At 45.0% G+C, this 25464-nt stretch overlaps 2 protein-coding genes across 2 annotated transcripts; both read right to left on the bottom strand.

Annotated features, from left to right (window-relative positions):
- Nucleotides 1–329: 329 nt before the first annotated feature.
- On the bottom strand, nucleotides 330–12167 carry LOC311500962 (uncharacterized protein; the record flags this gene model as incomplete). Its single annotated transcript, XM_084562601.1, has 4 exons — nucleotides 330–784; nucleotides 7870–8040; nucleotides 11252–11289; nucleotides 12008–12167. 4 exons carry the CDS (start codon nucleotides 12165–12167, stop codon nucleotides 551–553), a joined length of 603 nt encoding a protein of 200 aa, XP_084418727.1. The 3' UTR covers nucleotides 330–550.
- A 1270-nt stretch (nucleotides 12168–13437) lies between these two features.
- eif3eb (eukaryotic translation initiation factor 3, subunit E, b) lies at nucleotides 13438–21908 on the bottom strand. The gene is made up of 13 exons (XM_084563906.1): nucleotides 21775–21908; nucleotides 21142–21259; nucleotides 20668–20785; nucleotides 20533–20575; nucleotides 19756–19860; nucleotides 19533–19658; nucleotides 18157–18281; nucleotides 17716–17842; nucleotides 17515–17616; nucleotides 15454–15563; nucleotides 15075–15177; nucleotides 14788–14922; nucleotides 13438–13720 (listed from the first exon to the last, which is right to left on the bottom strand). Exons 1-13 carry the CDS (start codon nucleotides 21862–21864, stop codon nucleotides 13682–13684), a joined length of 1341 nt encoding a protein of 446 aa, XP_084420032.1. The 5' UTR covers nucleotides 21865–21908; the 3' UTR covers nucleotides 13438–13681.
- Nucleotides 21909–25464: the final 3556 nt, after the last annotated feature.

The following is a 25464-nucleotide window of genomic DNA, read 5'->3' as shown; positions in this document are numbered from 1 at the left end:
ATCTGGAGGCCAGGTCAACACCTTGTGATGTTCTTCATGTTTTTTTTAATTGTTCCTAAAGCCTTTTTGGTTTTTGTGGTTTTTTGCTGGGGATGTCTGCTGCCATCAAGGAGTGTCATTGCTATGGGGTGGGGGTGCCTGGTCTTGTCTAGGTGGGTGCTACATGTCACCAATGAATGCCAGGTCCAAAAGTTTCCCTGCAGAACATTGAATTGTCACAAGATGGTCAATGGCATTTACTTCTCCTGTCGGTGGTCATAATGTTGTGGATGATCGGTGCATGACTTGCGTGTTACAAGGGCGTTAAGATTTCTATTAAGCCACGTCTACAGGGATATAAATAAGTGAATAGCATATGCAACAAATGTGTGAAGTAAAGAGTCGACAATCGACACCATCCATAGAAAACTCCGGTTCAAAGCACAAATTCGTCCAAAAGCGATGAACAGCTTCCGTATAAAATGCTAAGTGAGCCTTAGCATTACTAACGCTACATTAGGAAGATAAAAAGTGGATAGCATTAAAAGTCACATTCAGTGCCAGCAACCTTTTATAGCTTCTTCTTACCTGCAATGCGAAAGATGGCCCTCTCCGCCGGTTCCAGAACGTCTCCAGAGGCCGACTTGGAGCGCTTGATGCGGTGGTGTTTGGGCAGGTTCCAGGGCAGGGTGTCTCCGGGAGACGGAGAGCCGCTCACTGTAGTCCACAGATCGCTGGAGCTCTCCTCCGACGCAGCCCGGACCAGAGGCCTCCTCTTGGGCTTGGCCTTCACCTCCTCCATGGTCTGGACGGACACAGTGAGAAGAAAGGGATGAAAACGAGAAGAAAGAAATCAGAACACTGAGTTCCAAATCTATATCATATCTGAAATCTATTATGTATTAGATCCTCTGAGATGGCATCACTAACTAATAGTCTTAAATAAAAAGTCACACAACAGAAGTCCAGAAGCACAGCCAAATAAAACCACTGTCACAAGTCGTCTGCATCTGGACGAAAAAAACTCATCGCATTTGAACGCATCGCAGAGACTCCAGCTAGCTGCACATATGTACTGCATCTGTGTGAGAGGAAGCCAGTAGCCTGTGTTTGTCATTCCAAAGCAAAAGTCCTCTCCTGAAAGATGCTACAGCAGGGGCGTTAAACTCATTTTAGTCCAGGGGGCCACAATCAGCCCAGCTAGATCTCAAGGGGGCCAGACCAGTGACACAATAAGGTAAGGTAAAAAGGTAAAGGTAAAGTGCTTTATTTGTCATTATACAACATTGTACAGCAAAATTGCATGGTCGGATGGAGGGTTAGTCCTGAGCCGAGGCCGCCACTGTGGGCCAACCTGACCCGGCACCTAGCACCCATGTTTTTTGATAATGGTGGGAGGACACCAGAGTGTCCGGAAGGAAACCCACGGGGAGAACATGCAACTCCACACAGGAAGGACCAAAGATCGAAGCCTCTCCGCCCCGGGGATTAGAACCGAGGGTCAGCGCTAACAGTGTGCCACCATGCTGCCCAGTAGTGTACTGACTTAGTGTATTAATCTTTCAAAGGACAAGCAGTTACAGAAGATGAATGAATGAATGAATGAATGAATGCAAATTCATCTTGTGGGTCAGATTATACCCTTTGGCAGGCTGCTTTAGGCCCGCGGGCCTTATGTTTGACACTCGTGATGTACAGTATATTCATTCTGGATGATCGTTTTGTTCTAAAAACATCTGAATGTACAGATGACGATGAAGATGAAGAGCCTCCTGTGTGTCCTTTAAACTTTATGTAACGGCGTTTACAGTGTATAAGATTCCACTTGCATGTGGCAGCACATTTCTGGTGTAGACTGTCTCAGTGGCGCCTTCTCTAGTAACAAACAGTCGTTTTAAATTGCCAGTTTGTGAGAGCCGCTAGTGATGGGAAGTTCGGATCTTTTGCCACGGCTCCCAAAGACGAGTCGGCTCTTTCGGCTCTCGATAAAATGGTAGCCACGGTCTATTCAGTATGACCAAAGCAAATTCCTTGTATGTACAACATGCTTGGCAATAAAGTTGATTCTGATTCTGATTCTGATTCTGATTCGAATGGCTCTTTATTTAGTATCATTTTATGGCTGAATATTTTAGCCCGACTCAGCAAATACATATGGTTTGTGTCTTGATAAGCCCTTGTGCATTCAATGTTTTTATGAGCAGCCTGATAACAGTCTCATTTTGAGCAGTTATTCTGTCACAAAAGCATCCTTACTTTTGTTTAATATTTCAATGACACTAATTGTACGAACAAAGGAACAAAACACTGCAATCAAATCCACACAAGCACATGTGATTGGCCACATAGTGGGGAGCCGGCTCTCACTCGATGGGAATCGGCTCTTCTGATTCACTACCAAGCATCGGCTCTTTGAGACGACTCTTTTGACCATGACACATCACTCAGAGCCGTGCCTGAGGTTTGTTGCAGGTCACAGCACTGTCTGTATGTCCACTGGTGCAATATGTAACTATTGTAGTTTGTGGAAATGTCAATAGGAATCACAATGAGTATGTTTGTTCGACTTTTTATAACAGCCTAATGCACTTTCGAGTGAGCTACTGTGCTAACATAACTTGCTGTATGTTGTAGAACGCTGTGTTTGAACTGCGTGTAGGGAGCCAATCCACGACTTGACCAGTGCTTATGCTGTCCTGTGCAGGAAACCAGCGATAAACAAGCCTCCCGCCCATCGTTATCAACACAACGCAAAGTCAAGGGGTTTATTTGAACCAGCCAGTCACAGCGAAGTGTAGCTGAGCCTCGGTTACATTTAGTTTATCGTCCGTTTCTCTTCTCATGCACTGGTTCAAGCTGAGGAATCAGATGGTAAGCTGCCAACAGGAGTCAGATTAGTTGACACAACGCAAAAACTAGGACCACAGACACCAGTCAAGAGGCTAACCCGGGCAAACAGCCGATTGTCGGCTCTGGACCTTACTTCTGGCATAAAATACGATCGTTTACTCACCCATATAACTTTGGTGTCATCTGGAGTCGTTTGGACGATATTTAGATCTGCGTATATCCATATAGTGGGAGTAAATGGGGCACCGAAACGCAGCCTCTAAATAACGCATTATCTGCCGCGAAACTCGTTCATTTCACCAATATTTTGTTATGATACGCTAGTGCTATTCCCCGTTGAGTCCGGAGTTACCTGTTATCATCATCCGGGGTCTGTAGATTGACCTACTAACCTCTGAGTAAACAATAGCATTTTTATGCCAGAAATAAGGTCCAGGTTGTAAAAAACGGTAAGTCCGCTTTAAGATGCCGGGACTCTTCTCATTTGTGGTTAATTTATGTCATGCACGAAACACGCCATGAACCATCCATGAACACCTGCCAACTATTAGTACACAATCGCTAGCGTAAGATTAGGCTCATAATGCACAACTATCTTAAAGCTCCCTTTTCCTGAGGAAATCAGCAGCTCAGAATGAAAACATCTACCCTTGATTGTGTCGAGGCTTCATTACCAACATATGGAGACACATGAACCAACTGAAGACCATCTCTGCATGTTATTAGCCAGTTGTGACCTTTTTATTGCTGGTTGTGAAAATGAGAGTCATACCAGAGAGAGTGCTTGGTCATAATCACCTCTAATATCTATCCCATCTACTCCCTACCCTCACAGCCCTCTGAGCCCTAACCCTTTCTCCCCCGACGCTTCATTAGAACGAGGCTGGATGTTTTCATTCTAATTTTCTTTGAAGAGAAGAGCACACCTGCATGAAGCACAGGTGTTCACACAGAGAACCTAATCTCATCTTTCCTCATCTAGTCACTTTGGCTAAGTCAGATATATTTGTTATTAAAGTTAGAAAGTTATAAGATGTTTTACTCAATGTCAGTATCAGTAAATCTAAATTTGCAAAATCCCACATAGAGTATAAAGCAACAATATAATTGTGCTCAGGGAAAGTCACTACTATCCATGTGTAACAAAAGCTAATACGACTGCAATACGACTCCATGTAAATCACTCTAAATTAATTATTTTAACGGTTTCAGAGCGTCTATATTTAGAGCTAATTTGCAGTAACTAGGACTCGGGCTGCTGAAGGAGACCTGGCTCACTCAGGGAGGAGCTGCTGTGAGGAGCGGGGCCAGGTGCTGCTGATGCACCGTACCACATCACCACGCTCCCAGCTTCATTTCAGCTGAGTCACCATCATCCAAGCGCGCAGGATGCTCCCCGCAGGGGCGCTGGCTGCACCGCCTCACGCTCTCCCCGGATTGGACGGGGGAGCAGGCAGAACCCAAAGGCCCCGGGAGTAACGTCCACAGGCCTCCGGGCACTTACTGTTTGTTCTGATGTCTGCCGAGCTGCAGCACTGAATCTGAGATGTGCATACTGACACATTCGTGGCCATTTATCCCACTTTGAGACCAGCTTATCTCTGCTTATGTAACTCAGCGTCCAATCAGCACTAATACCACTTAAAGTAGAGCAGCAGCAGCATCCGTTCATTGACTGATCTAAATGGGAACGCGGGCATTTGGCCACCGTTTGACCACTACCAGCCAGCTCTGGGTTCAGCTTACAGTGTCGGACGCACTCCTACACATACAACAAAGATGCTCTGTTAGTACTAGTAAAAAAAAAAGCTGCGTGGGCTGTTTGAAGGTTACAGGGAGTCACTTTAAAAATTCATAGCTTCTAAAATAGCCCCACGCACTGCAGAGAGTGTTGCCTCCAGGCACCACTGAAAGCTGATTGAATCTTAACCTCCTTAAATGAATCCGGCACAAAAGTCTGAACCTTTCTCAGACTCCTCTCACTTAATTAATTCTAACTTCACTCCAGATGATCTGCAGCTGCTGGTTTCACTTTCAAACGATGCAAACGCATGATAAACACCTTTTCTGCCACCAGTTGACCTATTACTATTCAGAGTGCCTTTGCTTCCCTTCGTGGCCTCCATCCAAGCAGACTGAAAGCGTCAGGGTGACCCCGCAGTTACCAAGCAACCCCGAGCAGCCTCACAGAGCATGCTCCTGAAACTCTCTGCAGCTGGAGGGGGAAAAGTAAAGCCGCGCCGCCACGAGAAGACTGACAGCTCGCTCCTCTCTCTCTCTCTCTCTCTCTCTGACACTGTCACGTCTCCCTGCTGACAAACTGTGTACTTCATCGGGAGTGGATTTGTTGATCGTGGAGCTTACGCGCAGATCCGTCAGTGGAGCCCCGGATCTCGAGCTGCGCCGCATCGCCACACCTGAACCCGCAAGCTCCTCGACCTGAGCCGCAGTGAGCGCAGACCTGGTGGGTGCACCTGCTTGCTGCTCAGGATGCACACAACACACGCTGCATTGTGTTACTTTCTAATCTGCGCGCTTTCAAATGGAACCAAAATCATGTGATTAACAGCGACCGGGGCGATGCGGCAAAAAAACACGAGCAACAAACGATCTGATTCCTGGTTTTACTCACGGCAAAAATATCCAGGGTGGCTGCTGTTTTGATCCGAGGTAAATACAGATATAGCTGCAGTGCTGCAGTGGTGCAGACGGGAGTATTCGCGCAAATGAAAGCCGCTCAAACTTCCATCATCCTCCTCATCTGCAGCGGGAGTCGCGCCTGCATCCTACTGCGGTATCCGGGGGCTGTGGGGTGCCAGACGCTCAGACCTGGACCGATCCGGGCTGCAGGGTAGAGCCGATGAAGAGGAGGAGGAGGAGGAGGAGGAGGGGGGTAGAAAAGGAGGAGGAAGTGGAGGAATCTGCTCCCCTCCTGTTAGTGCAACTGCCCCGGCGAAGTTGTGGCTCAGCTGCAGAGGCGCGCAAGAGGATGGAGGCGAAGAGAGGAGAGGTCTGGGTCCGTGCTCGGTTGCGCATGTGAGAACTGAGCTCAGGTTTACTGCTGCGTGTGGAGGGGAGGCTGTGGCTTCTTCACACGTTACACCCTTCACTTTTTTATTTTTTGCTAATGCAGGATATTTATGTGAGGGAGATATACTGTATGATATGCAAGCTGCTGAGATCAGCCTGGATGGATGAAGGGAGCATTTGTCAAAAAAAGGAAACCAGCTCAGGTCAGACTGGAACATCTACCCTGTCCCCTGAGCATCACATCACAGTTCCAAACCAGGATCTGTCATTTTAACACCTGCTGTGCTTTAAATAAAGAAGAAGCTTAAGGTTTTAAACACAGCATCTGATTGTAAAAGCTTCCATGGTGGTGAAATGGAGAGGAAAAAACAAGGTTAGCAAACTTTTCCAGCTGGCATCTGACTAACATCCCCAACAGTTACACAACTAAACCGTCTCCATGACACCAGAGGACTACTCCATCCACTGAAAGCACAACATAAAATGTGGGTGAAGGCTCTGGAAAATGTGCCGTCCATGTTTTTTTTGTATTTTCTCCCGTCTGACCTCTGCCTGCAAAATTAAATGCAAAATCAAATCTGCTCCATTTAGTCTCCCCCCCTTTTGCAGCCCGTCCTTTCTGTGTCGTGCTCGTTGGGATTCCTCTTTTGATCCGAACGGGGCCAACTTGATCTGAGTCAAATTAAAAGCTGCCATGCTGGGGCCTTACATAATCACAACACAGCAGCAACACAACAGGAATGATGGACGGCTTGTTTGTGGAGCCCTACTACATTATTAGTGTCCCACTAGTGGAATGAATCATGGAGCACGGAGGTCTGAGGGGGCGGTGGTGGCGGTGGTGGTGGGAGGAGAAGGAGGAGGAGGGGTGGTGGAGGCTCGATCCGGCTCGTAGCACACACTTGTATTCAGAAACGATGCATGTCCTCTGTCCTGAATGAAGGCGTCTGTGCCAGCTCTGCGGCCATTGTGCCGAGGGTTTAACCTGATCAACCGAGTGCTTCACAGAGACAGAGAGCAGCAGAGCTCCGAGAGAAGGAGGCTCCAGATTATTTAATTCACTTACTTGGTGTGGATTTACACCAAATCAGCCACAACATTATGACCACTGACGGGAGAAGTAAATAACATCGACAGTCTTGTGACAATTCAATGTTCTGCTGGGAAACTTTTGGACCTGGCATTCATTCATTGGTGTGGATGTTACTTAGACATGTAGCACCCACCTAGACCAGACCAGGCACCCCCACCCCATAGCAATGACACTCCTTGATGGCAGAAGAGAGGTATCCGGGGCAAAAACACTTTAGGAACAACTAAAAAAACATGAAGAACAGCACAAGGTGTTGACCTGGCCTCCAAATTCACTAGATCCCAAACTGATCAAGTATCTGTGGGATGATCCACAGAGGCCCTCCCCCCACTAACAACATTTTGTTGCCAGACACCACAGGACACCCTCAGAAGGTCCATGTCCATTCTCTGATGAGTCCCAACTGTTTTGGAGGCACAAGGGAGACCTACACAATATTAGGAAGGTGGTCATAATGTTATGTCTGATCGGTGTCACCCACACGGCAGTATTTGACCCATTATTGACAAGTTTTTCAGGTATTCTATTTTAGTTGATGACTCATCCTGCACGAGTGGGCGTATACTATTTTTTCATCCAGTCAAATTATTTTGCATATTCCCACGTCCGTCCCCCCTCTTGTATTTCTCCTTCACTGATATAAATACATCAGCAGCTGATCTCAGCTTAAATATTTATGTCCTGTGTCGTCTAAGGTCAGTGGAGCTGACCAGTCAGGACTTTCCAGGTGAGGAAGGTGACCTCCAGATAGAACAAACAGCCCTCCTGGTCGCCATTTCTTTCATTAATCGATACTGAATATTGGAAACTACCACTAAAGTTTTATGAAATGCCCCTTAAAATCTAAATGTCTAAGCTCCTGAGGTGGCTTCTTCAGCCTTAAAGTGGTTTTGAAATGGAAGGAAACGATTCCTCACCTCCTGTGTTCTCCCTGGAGTCACAGTTTCCACCACGGCTTTAAGAGGTCGCCTTTTCCTCTTCCTCGCTGCAGGACGCGCCGTCTCCCGTCCAGGGGCTGAAGACTCTTTCACCACGACTTCCTCTGACTGGACAGGAGCAGCCGTTTTCTCCTTTGGCTTTTTCTTCCTCTGAAATGAAATACGTATATTATTATTATTATTATTAGCCCGATCACATGTAGACATGATATTTCGGAGGTTTCATCCATCTGGCTGAAATATAACCTTTGCAATCCAACGCTCACCGTCTGAGTTGGTGTTTTACTTTCAAAATAAGACTCGTTTTAAAGTTCACTCTCGGATTAGAGATGGAAAAGTCCTAATATTCTGGCGTGAGCTGACCGGGGCTGGACAAAGGCGTCTGTATTCAGGCTCTGATCATGATTAGTGGTGTCAGGTAAACAAACAAGCATTTTCGTTTTCCTGCTGTTGAAGTGGAATAAAGCTATAGCATCTTAATTTTTCCACGTGGCATTTGAAAACACAGGAAGCGGACAGATTAATGATTAATCCCTCCCAGTGGCTGTTTATTCCACTGTCAGTCGTGTCCGTGGGGCTCAATCTCATCTTATCAAATAAGGAGGGATTGTGCAGTCATATGAATTCAAACTCACAGAATTGCACGCGTGACATTTTTGTTGCAAGAGACAAACAGGACTCCCTTTCATTGTGCACAATTGTGCACGAACGGCGAGACAAGTGGCGACGTAAAGCTGCTCAGCTCTGGCGTAACCTCTGACCCACCAGCGGACGCACATCACGCAGGCCTCCTATTGTCTTTTAAATATTTATGCTCATCCTACGCATGCTCACGCTCGGCTTTTACAGCTCCGTGCACGTCAGTCATCGCGGCTTCCAAACGGAGTCCGTCATCCTGATAACTGACGGCCACTTCGTTACACCGGTGGATGTGTGCAGCTCTGTTCTCCACGCGGAGGCCCTCACATGTTTCTTTGCCCATCCACTTGCTGCCCGCAGAAGGAAATGGACCTTCGCTGGCATGCCAGTGCCAATCAGACAAAGGGCTTCAGTCACGGAGCCATTTCAGAGAGCCTCTCCAACTTATCTCGCACAAAGGCTGCACAGTGCTCCTCCGGGGCGCAACAACACTCACAGGGACGGTGCCAAAACGCACTGAGCGAGGCCAGCGGAGTTACAGACCTCTGAGTAAAACACGAGCCCACTCGTAGAGTACACTCAGAGCTGTCGTGTTGTCGAAAGGTGACAAAGCTGCAGCTTTATGCAAACTACAGTAGGTGTTGCGTGTTATCTGTGGTTTCGCTGTTCATTAAAGAAAGAACGGTGTTTGTAAAGCTGTTGAATGAACAAAGTCTTTTGTTTGAAGCTTCAGCAAACGCCAGTTCTGCTCGTATTAATAAAGTGAACAATGATCCACTTCCCCTTATTCCTGAGGCGGAACATCAAATGCAAAAAATAGGATTTACACTAGGTCTGATCACGACATGTTTGTAGCTGTGCTTGCAGACAGGCTCATGGTCCATCTACTAAATATAAGATAGACTGATATTTGTACAATTTGGTACATGCCTCTAGAGCAGGGGTGTCAAACTCATTTTAGTTCAGGGCCACATACAGCCCAGTTTGAGGTCAAGGGGGCCAGACCAATAACACGATGTTTACCTATAAATAACGACAACTCCAAATGTTTCCCTTTGTTTTAGTGCAAAGAAGAACATTATGAAAGTGTTTACATTTAATGACTGGACATTTCTTAAGAAAAAGAAATGCAATTTCTGTTTAGTTCTAGGTCTCAGTGTTGTGTTATGTCCACAACTCTTAATAAATCTGTGTGAACCCAAGGAATAGCAGTTACTTTTACTGGAAAAATTGCAGTTAATGTCTTCAATGTACGTTTTGCAATTCGCAAATTCATCCCACAGGCCAGATTAGACCGTCTTGCGGGCCGGTTTCGGCCCCCGGGCCGTATGTTTGACACGTATGCTCTAGAGGATATATTGCAGGGGTGTCAAAACTCTTTTTAGTTCAGTAGGCCACATACAGCCCAGTCTGAGCTGAAGGAGGCCAGACCAGTAACACAATATTTACCTGTAAATAACGACAGCTCCAAACGTTTCCCTTTGTTTTTGTGCAAAGAAGAACATTATGAAAGTGCTTACATTTAATTAACTGCACTATTATAAAACATGTAATGAGCAACCGGAAATTTCTTAAGAAAAAGAATTTCTGTTTAGTTCTAGGTCTCAGTGTTGTGTTATGTCCACATCTTTCATCTAAAACTGTGTGAAACCTTGGAGTAGCAGTTACATTTATTGGAAAAATTGCAGTTAATGTCTTCAATGTGATTTTTGCACTTTGCAAATTCATCCCACGGGCCAGATCAGAACCTCTGACGGGCCGCTTTTGGCCCGCGGGCTGTATGTTTGACGCCTGTGCTGTATCAAGTCTCTGTCTTTTCCGCTGGTGTGAAAATAAAGGTTAAAATTTTGTTTTTTAGTGAAACAGGTCAGCTCACTTGTATGGAACTAGGATTAATAACTCTTCTTATTCACCATCTTGCTGAAAACCTGCACTGTAGCATCCTGCCGTTAGCGTTTAGCTCCACAAACGGCCACTTTCATGGTTCTTATTTACCGTTGGCGGAAGCTGCCATGCAAAGTGCTCACCTGCCTTTAGGAGGAACTTTGGGTTCAGAGGATTAAACCGTCAACCCTGCAATTAGTAGACTAGCGGTGCTCTACCACCCAGCCACCACTGTGTGTTATCACAGAGCATGGCTAGTCTTGTTAATATTTCATTTTTTATTGGGTTTAGAAGACATACATTAAATATTTTACCGTAAACCCTAAGCTGGAGGGTGTGCACTGTAGTTTAAATGTTGCTGGCCAGTGCAGTTTGTTCATTTTCAGGCGTTAAACCCTTCCCTTAAAGCCCTTCCTGAAAATTAAGCAATTAAACGTGACACAAACACGACCAAACAACCCTACGTCCACTAAAATGTGAGTCCTCATTTAAAACATCCTCTCTCTTGGCAGATTTATTTATCCAAAGAACAGATAAAATCACGTGGGAACGAGATGAGGGCTGACTTTGTGTGTGTAATTCTTGACATGTAATAATAAAACTGCCAGGGACAAGTTCACTGATGGACCGCTCTCGTGTCGAGTCGGCCGGGTGAAAACCACGGGTGAACGAGGACCCCTGAAGTCTGAGGCCGGCGTTACAAGCTGACAGGAGGAAGAGGAGCAGGATTATCAAAGCAGGGCGGCAGCGTTTTCATGAACCGAACAGGAATTTAAGGAATGTGCACATCTGATGGGACTCTGGAGGAAGTAAAGAAAATGAAAGAAGATTGTCTCACCTGAGCTGGAGCTTTAGATTTGGAGTGACTCACCATCACTGTCGGGAAAAAATAAAACAAAATGAATCAGTAAAATGTTTTTAGATTTAAAACCTCATCCTGAGCAGATGAGACGACAGAAATGACCCGAGCCAGCGTTCGCTGCAAGTATCAACACGTGTCTGGCAGTGACATGTAGGATGAGGATACCATAACTTTGCACACAACTTCAGCTGTCAGTTGACAGTTCACATCACATCACATCACAATCACACGCTCACATTCTGCACTGCACATCGTTAAAGGTTTAGTTTTATGTGCTTAGTTCAATAGGGATGAGGGAAAAAAAAAGGGTTTGCATGTGGTGGCTCGCAGCCTAAAAAATCCTAAAAATAAAAAAAGTTTTTATTGTACTTCTGTGCATGAAAGACCCATTGTATCCCCCTCACAAAATAACGGGACATTTCCACGAGAAATCAGAGCAGCTCAGACCGCAGGACGAGAGCCAGAGTCAACCGGAGCTGGCAGCTTCTGGAAAATGTGGATCCTGCCGCCTTGGAAAGGAAACACTGACAATTTACAATTACCGGTCTTTGCAGGGGGGGGGGGAGAAGAAAGAAAAAACACATTTCCAGTGTGTGTTCAGCAAAAGTGAGTCTGACTTGAATAGAAAACTAAGTCAGTTGTAAGCCTTTAGCAGGCCTCTACACACCCACAGAAAGAGAGAGAGAGAGGGGTGTGTGTGAGGGGGAAGCTGAGGGCTGAGGGCCCACCTACCTGCCAGGTATCTCTCCAGGGACGGCGATGAGCTCTGGTTCCAGCTGTAGCAGCAGAAGAAGAAGAGCCAGACCAGGAAGGTGGCCAGCACCAGGACCAAGACCCAGAGGAGCCGGGCCAGGGCCGGGTTGGTGACAGCCCAGGTCGTCAGGATATCCATGCTGAAGGCCGCCGAGCACGCTGCTGCTAGTCCCTCCAGCCTCGCTTTATCCGTTTGGTCGGTCTGATCCCAGAGAGTGAGTGCAGCTCATGAATGGGTAGCAGCGGGGGCCGGGTTTGCGTCCTCTCAGGGCAGCCACGGTGCCTCCAGCAGCAGCAGCAGCAGCACAAACCACAGATGGATACCAGCTGTTCCAGAAGGAGCCCGGCACAGACCTCAGCCCACGTCAGCTCTCGGTGTGTGTGGAAGCATGTGTGCGTCAGCTTGTGTGTGTGTGTGTTGTGTTTTACTGGAGTCCTGGAAAAGTGTGTGAGTTTGTGTGTGTGTGTGTGTCTAAGAAAAACAGTTTGGAGGAGTGGCTAGGAGCTGGAGCTGGAGCAGCAGCGGTGAGCTTTAACAGACAGCCACTCCCAGGCTGAACATCCGAAGGAATCCTCACGCAAAAAAAAGTGACTAAGGGTTGAGGGGCGACACGGAAATGCACCTGGGGCACTTCCCCCCCCCCTTTCATACCCTGAGCACCTACCAGCTGTAACTTGTGTTAATGACAGGGCTGGAGTCGCCTCCTATATATATATATATATAACACAGAGCTGCTTTACGTAGGCTGCTCCTGTCATTTCTTTAAAACCATTTAACTATCGTAGATAAGACAACAATGAGAAATACACATTCAGGTCCAGATGACATTTCATTGACGGCGGCAGCATGAGAGGCAGGTGACACCTTAATTAAGCAAAACTATTCGCCCAACTGGTTTTCAGCGTTCCTGGAAAACTGGTGTAGTATTGTACCCAAGACTGGTTCCACAGCCCATTAACACAAGACAAATATTTGCAGCAGGATGCGCTGAAATGCAGTAGGCACCGCGGTCAATCGAGAAATTAGGTGTGGTTAAACATTAGCAGCAGAAACAAACATCTGACAGGATCACGGCGAGGAGACCGGAGTGTGATCCGTGTTTGCTTTGAAGGCTTTTCATCAGGTTTTGTGACCGACATCATGTTTTTTTTTTTTCCCAAATCGCTCTTGCCTCTCTCTCTCTCTCGTCGAGGCCAAGCTCAAAGCGTCATCAGTCAAGTTTTCCTCGTACTCGTAAACTCCTAAACAAATAAATACAAATTCACAAATGCAGATTGGTTTCAGCCTGGCAGACGCTCAACTTATGAAACAGACGTCAAGAAAAGAAACATGAACCAAGCGCGCCATCTAGAGGCCAAAAAAAGAACAAACTAATCCTTTAAGGGTTTTGGGGAAAAACATGTTTAATGGCAGGTTAAGATATTTTGGGTAAGATCATTACCTCCAAAGTATCGATGAATAATTGACAAATGAACTCGAAGCTGATACCAGATTCTAAATAAGTTAAGAAGAATGAAATAGTGAGACCCCCCCCACCCCTCTTCCTTTCAGGCTGTGACATCGGTGGGTGAACTGATAAATCCATGGAGTCGATAAAAAGCCGTGACAAAGTTCAAACAGCCATCTGAATCAGACAGGCTCTGGTTTCCATCTCAGTAGAAGCCCGTGTCTTGAGCGGCCCAGTTTGGAGTCTGAGGAAAGAAACATGAAAAGAGAAGAAATGTTAACTGTGTTCAACTTAGTAAATATGTAGGAGCAATAAGAAACATGAAACTCATTTGTTTGGGATCTAGCGAGTTTGGACTACACCAGTCAGGCATAACATTATGACCACCTTCCTAATATTGTGTAGGTCTCCCTTGTGCCTCCCAAACAGTTGTGACTCATCAGAGAATGGACATGGGCCTTCTGAGGGTGTACTGTGGTGTTAGTGGGGGCCTTCGAAGGGAGGGGCCTCTGTGGATCATCCCACAGATACTTGATCAGTTTGGGATCTAGTGAATTTGGAGGCCAGGTCAACACCTTGTGCTGTTCTTCAAGTTTTTTTGAGTTGTTCCCTTGAGCTGTGTCAGGCTGCATCCTGCTGGGGATGGCTGCTGCCATCAAGGAGTGTCATTGCTATGGGGTGGGGGTGCCTGGTCTGGTCTAGGTGGGTGCTACATGTCTAAGTAACATCCACATGAATGAATGCCAGGTCTAAATATTTCCCAGCAGAACACTGAATTGTCACAAGATGGTCAATGTTATTTACTTCTCCTGTCAGTGGTCATAATGTTGTGGCTGATCAGTGTATTAGCTCCTTTAAACGTATGATCTGATTGTTTCCCGCCAGTTCCAGAAAGGGACAGAAACCCAGAGTTAGCAAAACAACCCGCTGCTGATAACCAACGCTGACATCCATGATGAGGGCAGCAACACTGAGAATAACATAATCTGTCATTGTCCATTGAATGAACTCTGTTTTGTCAATAAATTAGAAACAACACTTGCTAGTGATCCGTTATATTTCTGTTAGATTTACACCGGGGCAGAAAACCCACTGTGTACATGTCAAAAAGGTTCTGATGTCAGAGATATTTTGTGGCACATGAACAAAAATATCTCATCAGATTAAGATTGTAAAGAGTTATCACTAATCAGAATTTCAAACGACAGGTAAAAAGGTTTTGTTGTCGCAGCTATTACAGAAAAAAGAGAGAAAACTAAATGATTAAAATCCTCTTTCCTCAGCAACAAATACTAATACTCCTCCGTTTACCTCGTTCCTGTTGCTGTGCGCCATCTTCTTCTCAATGTTCATAGCCAACATCTGGCTGCGGAAGGACAGACTCTTGGTCTTCTCGATCACCTGCTGGTACGGCGACACGGCGTTGTTGCCCATCACGACGTGACCCTGACAAACAATCAAAAGTTACACGCAGCGCCTGTTTCACCCCAACAGAAACACAGACGTCTCCGCGTTAGCGCCACATTTAGACGTCATCTGTGTTTACGCTAAGCTCAGTGATGTGGAGCTCATCTGGATCAGTGAACGCAGAGCCTCACCAGTTTAGAGTCAATCTTGGCATCAAGTCTGGCGTTGCGGATGAGGTTGACGATCCACCTTTCCGCCTCCTCGGGCGTCATGTTGAGCTTGTCTGCCAGCATGCTGAGAGGAGAGAGCATTTCATTTGAGAAAACATCCTTGTGTGGGCTTCAAACTTTTCTTTTTGTCACAGTTCATTGAAGAACACTCTTGAAGAAAAAAAAACGAGGACACGAGTCATTTTTAAATTCTTAAAGGGAGCACTGAGACGTAAAATTACTTCAGAGAATTATAATGAACTGGTACAAACGTTCCTAAGATGCTGCCGTCTTGGTTTTTTCTGGTCCTCTACGGGAGCCGTGCTTTAAACACACCTACGTCTGTTTAACGTGGACATACCTGATGCTGATGCACTGATGAATCCGACAGAAGGTCTCGAAGATGAAGAGACGGGCGTTCTCAATAAAGTCCTCAAGGCAAGCGACCAGAAAGAAGTCATTCACCAGAACCTCAACAGAAAAAAGGAGAACACACAGTAAGCACTGATGACTTTCTACACACACAAATGAACCACAGCAAACGTTTATACAGAAAAGTGTAGAGAGGAACACAGAATGTTTGCAGGGTTTCCAACCACATCCACGTTTCAATGAAAGTTAATAACAACCAGACAAGATGTGCAGGCAACCGTTTATTGTAGTTTGATTTATCCACAAATTACCCTATGTACACCGATCAGCCACAACATTATGACCACTGACAGGAGAAGTAAAATACATTTAAACCATCTTGTGACAATTCAACGTTCTCCTGGGAAACTTTAGGACCTGGCATTCATTCATGTGGATGTTACTTAGACATGTAGCACCCACCTACACCAGACCAGGCACCCCCACCCCATAGCAATGACACTCCATGATGGCGGCAGCCATCCCCAGCAGGATGCAGCCACAAAAACACTTTAGGAACAACTAAAAACAACATGAAGAACAGCACAAGGTGTTGACCTGGCCTCCAAATTCACTAGATCCCAAACTGATCAAGTATCTGTGGGATGATCCACAGAGGCCCCTCCCCTCAAAGCTCGCCCTCCACTAACAAGATTCTGTTCCCAGACACCACAGGACACCCTCAGAAGGCCCATGTCCATTCTCTGATGAGTCCCAACTGTTTTGGAGGCACAAGGGAGACCTACACAATATTAGGAAGGTGGTCATAATGTTATGCCTGATCGGTGTTAATGGATATTGGTTTGGATAATGGGTATTTTTTTGTTCCAACCTGTTTGTTGGGAAAAAACAGGAACAAGTTAAGGTCACACAGGCTGCAAAAGAAAGGAAGACCCTAATTTCTACCTTATTAAAATGTATATTTATTCACCAATGTGCTTCCAGGTTGTACAGGCAGTTCCTTGGTAGTGACGGTTATATTGTTTGCTTGTGGTAAAAAATGGCAATATAAATAATAAAAGGCATGGTTTTGAAGAAAATATTTCCTGTCACAATACAAGATTTCATCTTGTTTCTTCATCATTAGAAGCAAAATCCTACAAAGGGGGGGAAAAAAAGACTAATCCTCAGCCGGCATCAACAGAAATCGATCACTAGACGTGAGCTCAGCGGAGCGTTCAGGAGGAGGCTATGTCGTAACGCCGCTGCAATCACAGGAACATGCAATAAGATGCTCTTCAAATCTCTAGAAGAGCTTACATTTATGAATATATTAGCGGCTGGGGTTTTGAAACGAGATACGGTGCCTTTATCTCACAAGTAGTGGTGAATACAATATATATCTGTTATTTCAAAAATATTTTCTTGCGTTCGATCGATCAAAACGTCAGTCAAAAAGTTCTCATCTAAAGACAAACTGCAAAAACAAAAGTGTGCTATTTATAGAGCAATTAAGTTGCTGATCTCTGGAGGAAAAAAAACTCATGTAAATTTAAATCCTCCTGAGCTTTTACACATCAGCAGAATCCATGACAACGCAGTGACTTAATGAACTACCCTCATTCTTCCATCATCGCGCTCACACTCCGTATCTGACAGGATAGAGGCATTTGCAAGCGCTGCATAATTTATACAAGAGGGGGTTAAAAGCCAACAGACGAGAGCGTTTAGAGAACGCGCAAAGCGGTCCCCGGGCGCAGCTACACAACTGCAGTCGAGGGGTTTCTGAAGGGAAGGCAACCGAGTCCTAAATCTGACAGCTGTTCCGCTTTGAAAATCAAACTGAATAAAAGTAAGAGGCAGCAAATCAGGCCAGACATGGATTTGCCGGAGCTGAATGGCAAAGTTAAATGCCCTGGACTCAGGAGATCAGAACACCATAGCTGAGGAAATCTTCATATAACCCTTCCAGTCCCGGGAGACGGCTAACTTTTATGAGGTGATTTAGGCTCAGTGCACCGTGACTGACAAACAAGAGCCGAGGAGGAAACCTGAAGGACGCCGTTCTCACCGACTCACACTCCCTCAGCTTCTTCTGGGCGCTGTCAAAGTCAAAGTTCACATAGAGACACTCCACAAACTCCGTGATCGGGTCCTTGTACGTGTACGACTCCTGAAGGAGGGAGAAAAAAACAAGAAATCAATTTTGCGATGATTAAATTCTTTATTAGAAAATGATTCTTTTTATTTTATTTTTTTCTAAAGGTCTTACCTGCTGAATGACTTTCACCAAGTCCTTGAGAACTTGCCTGCGTTTCCGTACGTCTTTGTTGGTGATGACTGCAGTTGTGAGGTATCGCAAAATGTGCGGGCACATTGTCTGGATGGCGTTCAGGTATCTGAAAGGCAGCGGCACAATCGTTACCGACAGACACAATGACTTTAGTTATCATGTCCATTTTATTCCAACAAACGCAGCACACTCATCTATAAAGCCGGGACAGGCTCCATCCCGCCATGACCCTCCAGAGGAGAAGCGTTATTAGATAAGGAGCTAGTCTTCCAGCTACTTCTCTAACGTTTAAGGAATGAAAACAGACATCCCTCAACCATACGTCCTTGAGCAAAATGAAAAAGCTCTGGATGACAGAACAAACAAGCTGGCGTTGTATCTGAAAGGTGAATTTCTTTTGTCACATCTTAACAGACTCACTGAGGCTGGTAGAGGAAGAGCTCGATGATGTTGTCCCTGCCTTTGGGATGGTTGAAGAACACAAAGAGGGACCAGTGAATGAGCCAGGTCCTCTGCTGGAGTGACTGGAGGGGAGAGCTCACCGACTGAAAGGAGACGGCACACAAATGTGGAGCGTCACGAAATGTCGCACAAAACAATACCAATAAGGTGAAAAAAGAAGAAAGAAATACCACGGGGACGAGGAGGATGAGAGAAAGCCTTCCTGTCAAACAGCAGCACGTAGTGACTAATTCGTAGAAGAAGCAACAAGAAGCAACCCCGTATATTTTCACTAGGCTTTGTTCCGACTGCAGGAAAATCTTTAGGGCAGACTGATATTTGTAAGTGATCAGATTAGATCAAGCAGCAACCTCCTAGGCTGAAAAATTAAGCCTATGAGGTGCAGCTCCTCGTAGGGCAACTTGAGACTCCAAGAGGCTTTAAAGTTATGCATATTTAAGTATTTATTTACAGGTGGGGGCCGCCTCAGGAAGCTACCCGTCTCCCTCTGTATCACCAGCCCATCTCAGCTTCACCAGTTTGCTCATTTTTTTAAACAAGCCAGGTGTTAGATGGACTCAAGCATCACCAAGGCGGCCACGGCTGGTTCCACCCACAGTGAGATCAAAACGACTCTTCAAGAATCTTACGCGTGACTCACTCAGGGTTCGTCCATATTTACTTGCGCCTATCAGCGACAACATTAAAAGCACAGACAGGTGAAGCGGACAACAGCGATCAAGGCAGTGGCCTGCTGGGAAACCTTAGGTCCTGGCACTGATGTGGATGCAACTTTGACCAATCAGCAGCCATCCCCAGCAGGGCAATGCAGCCCTCCACACCAAATAAAAACACTGTCTAGGAACCGCTAAAAAAAAACAAACATGTAAAATAGCCAAACACGGTCCTCAAAACTCCCCAGATCACAAACCGATCGAGTATCCGTCGGATGCGCTGGAACAAACTGTACCAACGTCCTGGTGACACCACAAGACAAAAAGGTTCCTGTGTCTATTCCCAGGTGAGTCAGAAATAATCTGACAGATCTGCATTGAAGACTTTCTAAAAATCCACCTGGAGACAATGTGCCAGAAACAGACCTGGGGCCTCATGTACGAAGACTTGCGTGGATTTCCTTCTAAAATGTGGCGCACGCTCAGATTTTAGAAGCATTTAGAAGCAACTCTTGATGCATCTGAACTTTTCCGTGAACGAGTGCGTTCGGAACGTTTTTGTACGCACGCAACCTTCGTACATGAGGCCCCTGGTCCGGCAGTCTGAACAAAGCCCAAGTCACTCTTAGTTCAGTTTTTTTCTCATGTATTTTACTCAAATTCAGTAAAACCTTTTCTTACATTGTTATCAATTGTCTCCCTTAGACGCGTGAGATCCTCCATGGCTGCTTCCCAGTTCTGCATCAGGATCTCAGAAGCCAGTTTTCCCCACAGAGAACTCAGAGCATTTCTATCTGTTGAGGGAACCTGAGCAGACACCAACATGGTCAGTACATCACCCATGTAGGAGCTGTAAATGTATTGCTGTGCCTCATTTTCTCTCATTACGTGTAAATACTCTTACCAAGACGCGGAAAAAGTAGAGGTACTCTGCAGCCCCGGAGTAGTTACCACACTCGTACTGGAATTTGGCGTACCTGTAGAGGGTGTCCAGGTATTCTTGACGAAACTAAAACGTAAAAACATGGTTCATAAAAACTGACTAGCAACCAGCGATATTGAAACAACATTTGACTTTGACAGTTTTTTCCACAAGTAGCTGATATAATGCTCATTATCAAAGGCAATGATGAATTATTAACGTTAAAATGAAACTTCTATTAAAAGCCCGTGGCCCTGAAGCGCAGTCACACTAATGCTGTGCTTCTCAAACCGCCGCTGCCTTTGCCCTTAAAGAAGCTAATTGGGAGACGCTGCAAGGCTGACAGCAGGCGGCTAATAAGGGAGCGTGCCGACATCTTTCATCTTTTTTAGGCAAAACAAAGCTTTTTTTTTTTAAAGCTGACAACAAGTCCCTTCGTTCAGAGTAACGCACGTGACGTGACCAGCCTTGTTACGTCCTCACTGAATGAGGAGGAGTGTTATTAATCTGCAAATGAGAATAAATTGCCCGAAAAGTTGCCGAGCAGTTACTCGGATAATTGCGCGAGTAATGAGCACATTTGTGGGTGGTGTTGGACGTTTAAGGATCCCAGATTTGGATAACAAGTCGTGCTGGCTCGCAGTGGCAGCTGGTTGCCACGGAAACAAAATATCATACGTGCCACTTTGAGATCAAAACACAGTGCACTTTTTTTTTTTTTTAGAGAATAAGGAACATATTGTTAAAACAAAAACTTACATTGTGTTTTTCTGACAGGTAGTCAAAGAGCATCCTCCCATCTCTGATGAAGAATAAAAACAATTAGATCGATACAGATATAAAATCATAAGCCATGTGAGAAAGCGATGACTGTCTCTGGCAGGTTTATCCGACCTGGTGGACTGCATCTGCCGAGTCGTCTCCGGGTCTTCGAACATCTTGACGATCGGCTCCGTCTCTGACTGGAGCATCTTCAGCTGGGCCACCACGGTGCTCCTCTTTTCCCTCAAGGCTGAAGAAGAACAGACAGACAGTTTCATTTAAATGCCAGGGTTTGACATTTTCTCCGACAGACAAATTTAACCTTCTGGTTGGTCAAAATTCAAACATCACAGTAACTAAAACTACATGGCAGATGGTCTAGCATTCTTCGCCTTCCTTTTACATCATTTAATACATTATAAAAAAACTAATCCCGCTTACAAACTGAGTTAACATACTGTATAAAGTATGGATAAGCACTGACACCTTTAAGAAGCATCATAATATGTTTAAAGTCTAAGTAATATTAACTCCAGTGCAGTGCCATTCATTTTACTGTGCTGAGGAACCAGAAATAAACAAATATAACATTTTATTTTTTCTTACAGTGTGGTATTTCCTTGTCCGGGTACAGATTCTTGTACACATCCATGGCGAAATCCACCATGTTTGTGTCGCTGAGGAGGTCCAGCTTTCCCTGGAGGAGTTCCTTCTCATTGTAGATCTAATACAGCAACACACACACACTTATACAGTTAATCGTCTTTAGGGGAAAAAAATAACCAAACAACTGTTAACATACTGTATAACTGTACATAAACCACTGAATACGGTTAAAAAAAAGAGCATAACAGACATGCTGCTCGCCCCGATCAGCTGGCTGTTGCTAGGGTAATCATATGCGCTAGCTGCAGTTGCTATGCTGCAGGCTAACAGCTTACGATAATAGAAAGCTGGATATCCTATCTTTTAAATACACAACACTCGTCGGCATTTACGGTCATTTACAGTGTCTAATGTCACAGCAGCAACCCAGTTATAGAATATTAAAATATATTCACAGTTAGTATATTAGTAGCTAGCATTAGCTGCTGGTTGATGGACTATCTAACGTGACAGCTAGCGCGCTAGCCAGCTCTGGCGTATCTCAGCTATCTACATGTTTTCGTCGTATAAATCCCCACTAAAAAAACAGCCGCGTTACATTTCAGCTCAATACAATGCAAAAAAATATCATACCTCTTTCACGGACAGGAATTCCAACAGAGGAAAGACCAAATGCCGGTCCAGAAAGTGTGCTATTTTGGTTGTCAGATCGTACTCCGCCATCTTGGCAGGTTTTGTAACGGTGAAGCTTTATTGACAAACAGAGCGAAGACAACGTCAACCGAAAAGAGGATAACGGTTGATTTAATATGTTTAAAAAAAATAAAATAATAATAATAATAATAATAATAATATATTAATGTGAACTGACTTGAAATACTTTTTAATAATAAATAATAATAAATAGACTTGTAATTGCACATACAGCAAAAAAAATATGCTACGGATTAAATTAAGATTAAAAGAAAACAAAATAATATGCAGCCTTTTACATAACACAAACCAAGAGACAGAAAATGTCAATATTATCAGTCGTCTTCTCTGAGACTGAGAAGAATGAGACTTCTCATGAGACATTATATATAAGCATTTACTTAGTTTATTTAGACTGTAGGTTAAGCTAGCCAGCAGCATTTGGTTAGCTTTTATTTCAGAAGGTTTGAGTTAGCGTCTGCTGCTGAGCGGGCCATACACGCCAGCAGCATTTACTTAGTTCATTTAGATTGTAGGTTAACCTGGACAGGGCCTCTAAATGTGTTTTGCCTGGGATTTTGGCACAAGGGATTGTTACATCTAATCCTGTGTATTAATGAATAATCAGTAGGATTCCCCATCACTTGTAGATAGATATAAATAAAACAAAATAATGGTGGAATTATCATTAATTGTTTGAGGGTCATCTTCCACATACAAGCAATCTGAAAGTGCCATAAGTTGGTATTAATGTACTGTATAACAGTTTTAGTCAAACATACGGTCTAATAAGGACGCTCTGTGCTCTGCGGACATGTGTCCAACCTGAATGAAGTCTCTTCTGTTTTACCGTCCTGCCCGGGGTCAGCAGAGCGACCGGCCAGGCAGGTAGCAGCTGTCACCACCAGCAGGGCCAGTGATCAGATACGTGGGACACCGAGTTCATCAGCATCAACTAACAAGTAGGGGGGAAAAAAAGCACTCCTCAGGCAGCAGGGGATGTTACCAGCTCGAACCAGCTCTGATCAGAGAGTCGATACTAATAAGGCAGTCATGGTTGCATCCTGAGTTAAAAGTTTCGTAGGAGCTGAGGAGGTTTGATCACAGCAGCTCTGAGCCTCGGTGGCTGCCAGGAGACCGATGACAGCAGAAGAGACGGCTCAGCATGACGTCTTTAAAGTTTTTTAATTCTTTCATTTGAAAAGCAGGAAGAACCCAAAAACAGAAATGCAAGAGATCGGATATCTTAAATAAAAAAAAAAATAAATTCAGAGAAGATAAATTAAAGTATTCTGAAAAGACTTTACCCGCCCACGCTTGTGCAATCGCATGCTCACAGTTTTCCACGGTCACTCTTTGTTCGTGCTGTGGAAACGTCAAAAGAAAAGTAAGGTCACAAGAATGAGTGTCTTTCAGAGATATTTACTGTAATGATCCTCACAAACATGTAAACGTCTCCTGTCTCCTGGAGACAAAGAGCTGCATTCAATAGTTATGGATTTCCAAGACAGGAGGAGTGGGAATCTGGTGTAGGTTTGTCCGCCAATGAAGCCAATGTCCCTTCCTTAAAACTGACCTGAAACCTGGTTTCTGCTCAGGGAGGAAGAAACACGTATAAAATAAAGGTAAATACACAATTTCTGATGCATTTTTAGGCGGCACAGTGGCGTGGTGGTTAGCACTGATGCCCCACAGCAAGAAGGTTCTGGGTTTGAATCAATCGTCCCAACTGGTTCCTTTCTGTGTGGTGTTTGCATCTTCTCCCTGTGTCTGTGTGGGTTCTCTCCAGGTACTCCAGCTTCCTCCCACCGTCCAAAGACATGCTCCTTAGGTTAACTGGTGATTGGTTGTTGTCCGTCTCTCCATGTTAGCCCTGCGATAGACTGGAGATCTGTCCAGGGTGTACCCCACCCCCCCGGCGACCCTCTAGAAGACAAGCGGTTACAGAAGATGAATGAATGCTGCATATTTGGTCATTAACCAAATTCTGGACACAGTGTATGGCGTGCATTGTGACTTTCCACTGAAAACAGGAGCCAATTTTATGACAAGGCATCCAGCAGTCATTGGGATATTTCCCTCTGGACTGAAGTGTTGCTCTGACTGACAAACGTCCCCAGAGCCACGCTGCTAATGTGGCTGAAGTGTGCGAAATGTTTTGGACCCTCAGTGGCAGCCAGAGAGCAAAACCGGCTAAGAAAATGTGAAGGACATGCGGTGAGGGCACTTGATTTAATGGGACTTTTATTTGATCCTTGGGGTTAAATAACATCTCCGTTCATCTCTTGCAGGGCGATGCGGTTTTTTTTTTTGCAGCCCTTTTAACATCCAAGATCAAGGACAACTTTGTTCCCATTCGCGAGACAGACTTTCCTCTCTCTCGTCAGAAGCGCTGCTCAGATGCTGCTCATTGACCATCTGTGCAGATACATTAATAAGTTAAACGGAGGTGGAGCGCACATTAAAAAGCTGCAGAACATAACTTTTAAAAAACTGCTCTCTCGTCACTTTGCTGGCTCTCTCGGGCCGCAGTTCAGCATCGACGTTTTCATCGTATTTTACCCAGAAGTCCCCCGTGACATCTCCATAGAAGTGGCGGTGTATGCATTACCAGCGGACTAAATGCGTCGTTCTTGCTGGCACACCTCCACATTCCTCCCGTCCCCCATTTTCTCCCCCTTCCCCCTCCGTCCGTCCTCGAGGCCAGATCCAATCTCGGCGGCTGGCTGCCTTCCACCTCCTCCTCTTTCTTTTTTTATAAGAAGAACAAGAGCCAGCTGGATGTGAAAAGACACAAGAGACGCAAATTAAAGTGATTAATCGGAGACAAAAAAAAAAAAAGTCGTGTTCTGTAAAAGAAAATGTAATTGTGCAAATGAAATCCTCCCTCGGCTGGTAACTCAAATTGAGTGCCTTCTTGTGAGAGTTTCTCCGCTCTCTACCAGGTGGTGTACTGTACCACGGCTCTGCGGAGACGCTGAGGGGTGTCAGAGCGAATGAATTTCCATGCTCTGACAGTAAAGCAGTGGAAAATAAAACAGCAGTATCAACAGCCTGTCTCGGGGACTCCTACGCCTCCCCGAATGTCAACTTCCAAGTCAGTTTCCACACAGTTTCCCCCTGCTAACATCGTCTGCCGGCTGATGTTTGCTCGTGCGCCGGTAGAAAACAAGCCCAGGGATGGTTGGAGGCTTGTTAGATGTGCCGGCTGTGCTGCAGTCACCAGGCAACAGCCCAAACCTGTGGCCTCAACATAAAACTGGAGAAAACCATTTGATCACTGTTATTGAAAACGGTGCCGCTCCTTTTGTCATGAGCAATTACTGTAAACCACAAAAGACAGACATGGTAATAGTACTGTTAGTGTCCTTGCAGTTTTTTTTCCATCTGTTGTTTTGTCATTGTTGAAAAGTTGTTAGAATAAAATGAAATTTAAAACTGACCCGAGTACAAATAACCTGATGTGTCATAAAGTGTAGTACAATAAATAAGTAAACAACAAACCCTGTAAATTATATAAATAATTGAAAGACACCAGAAATTGAAGTGTTTTTTTTTTGTTTGTTTGTTTTTTTTTTATTTTAATTTGTGTGTCTCCTGTGGGAATGATGCATAAATGCCAACCTGCAC

The sequence above is a fragment of the Chelon labrosus genome (assembly GCF_963514085.1).
Source record: "Chelon labrosus genome assembly, chromosome: 16".
In the NCBI taxonomy this organism is placed as follows: domain Eukaryota; kingdom Metazoa; phylum Chordata; class Actinopteri; order Mugiliformes; family Mugilidae; genus Chelon; species Chelon labrosus.
The sequence above is the reverse complement of the archived record's forward strand: the minus strand, read 5'-3'. Positions and strand labels throughout refer to the sequence as shown.

Coding starts and splice junctions, on each gene's coding strand:
- eif3eb (XM_084563906.1), bottom strand. CDS start 21,864: ATGGCGGAGTACGATCTGACAACCAAAATAGCACACTTTCTGGACCGG. Junction 21,260..21,774: donor AATTCCTGTCCGTGAAAGAG/GTATGATATTTT, acceptor TTGCTGTATTAG/ATCTACAATGAGAAGGAACT. Junction 18,282..19,532: donor GGGAGACAATTGATAACAAT/GTAAGAAAAGGT, acceptor GTCTCCTTTCAG/TCGGTGAGCTCTCCCCTCCA.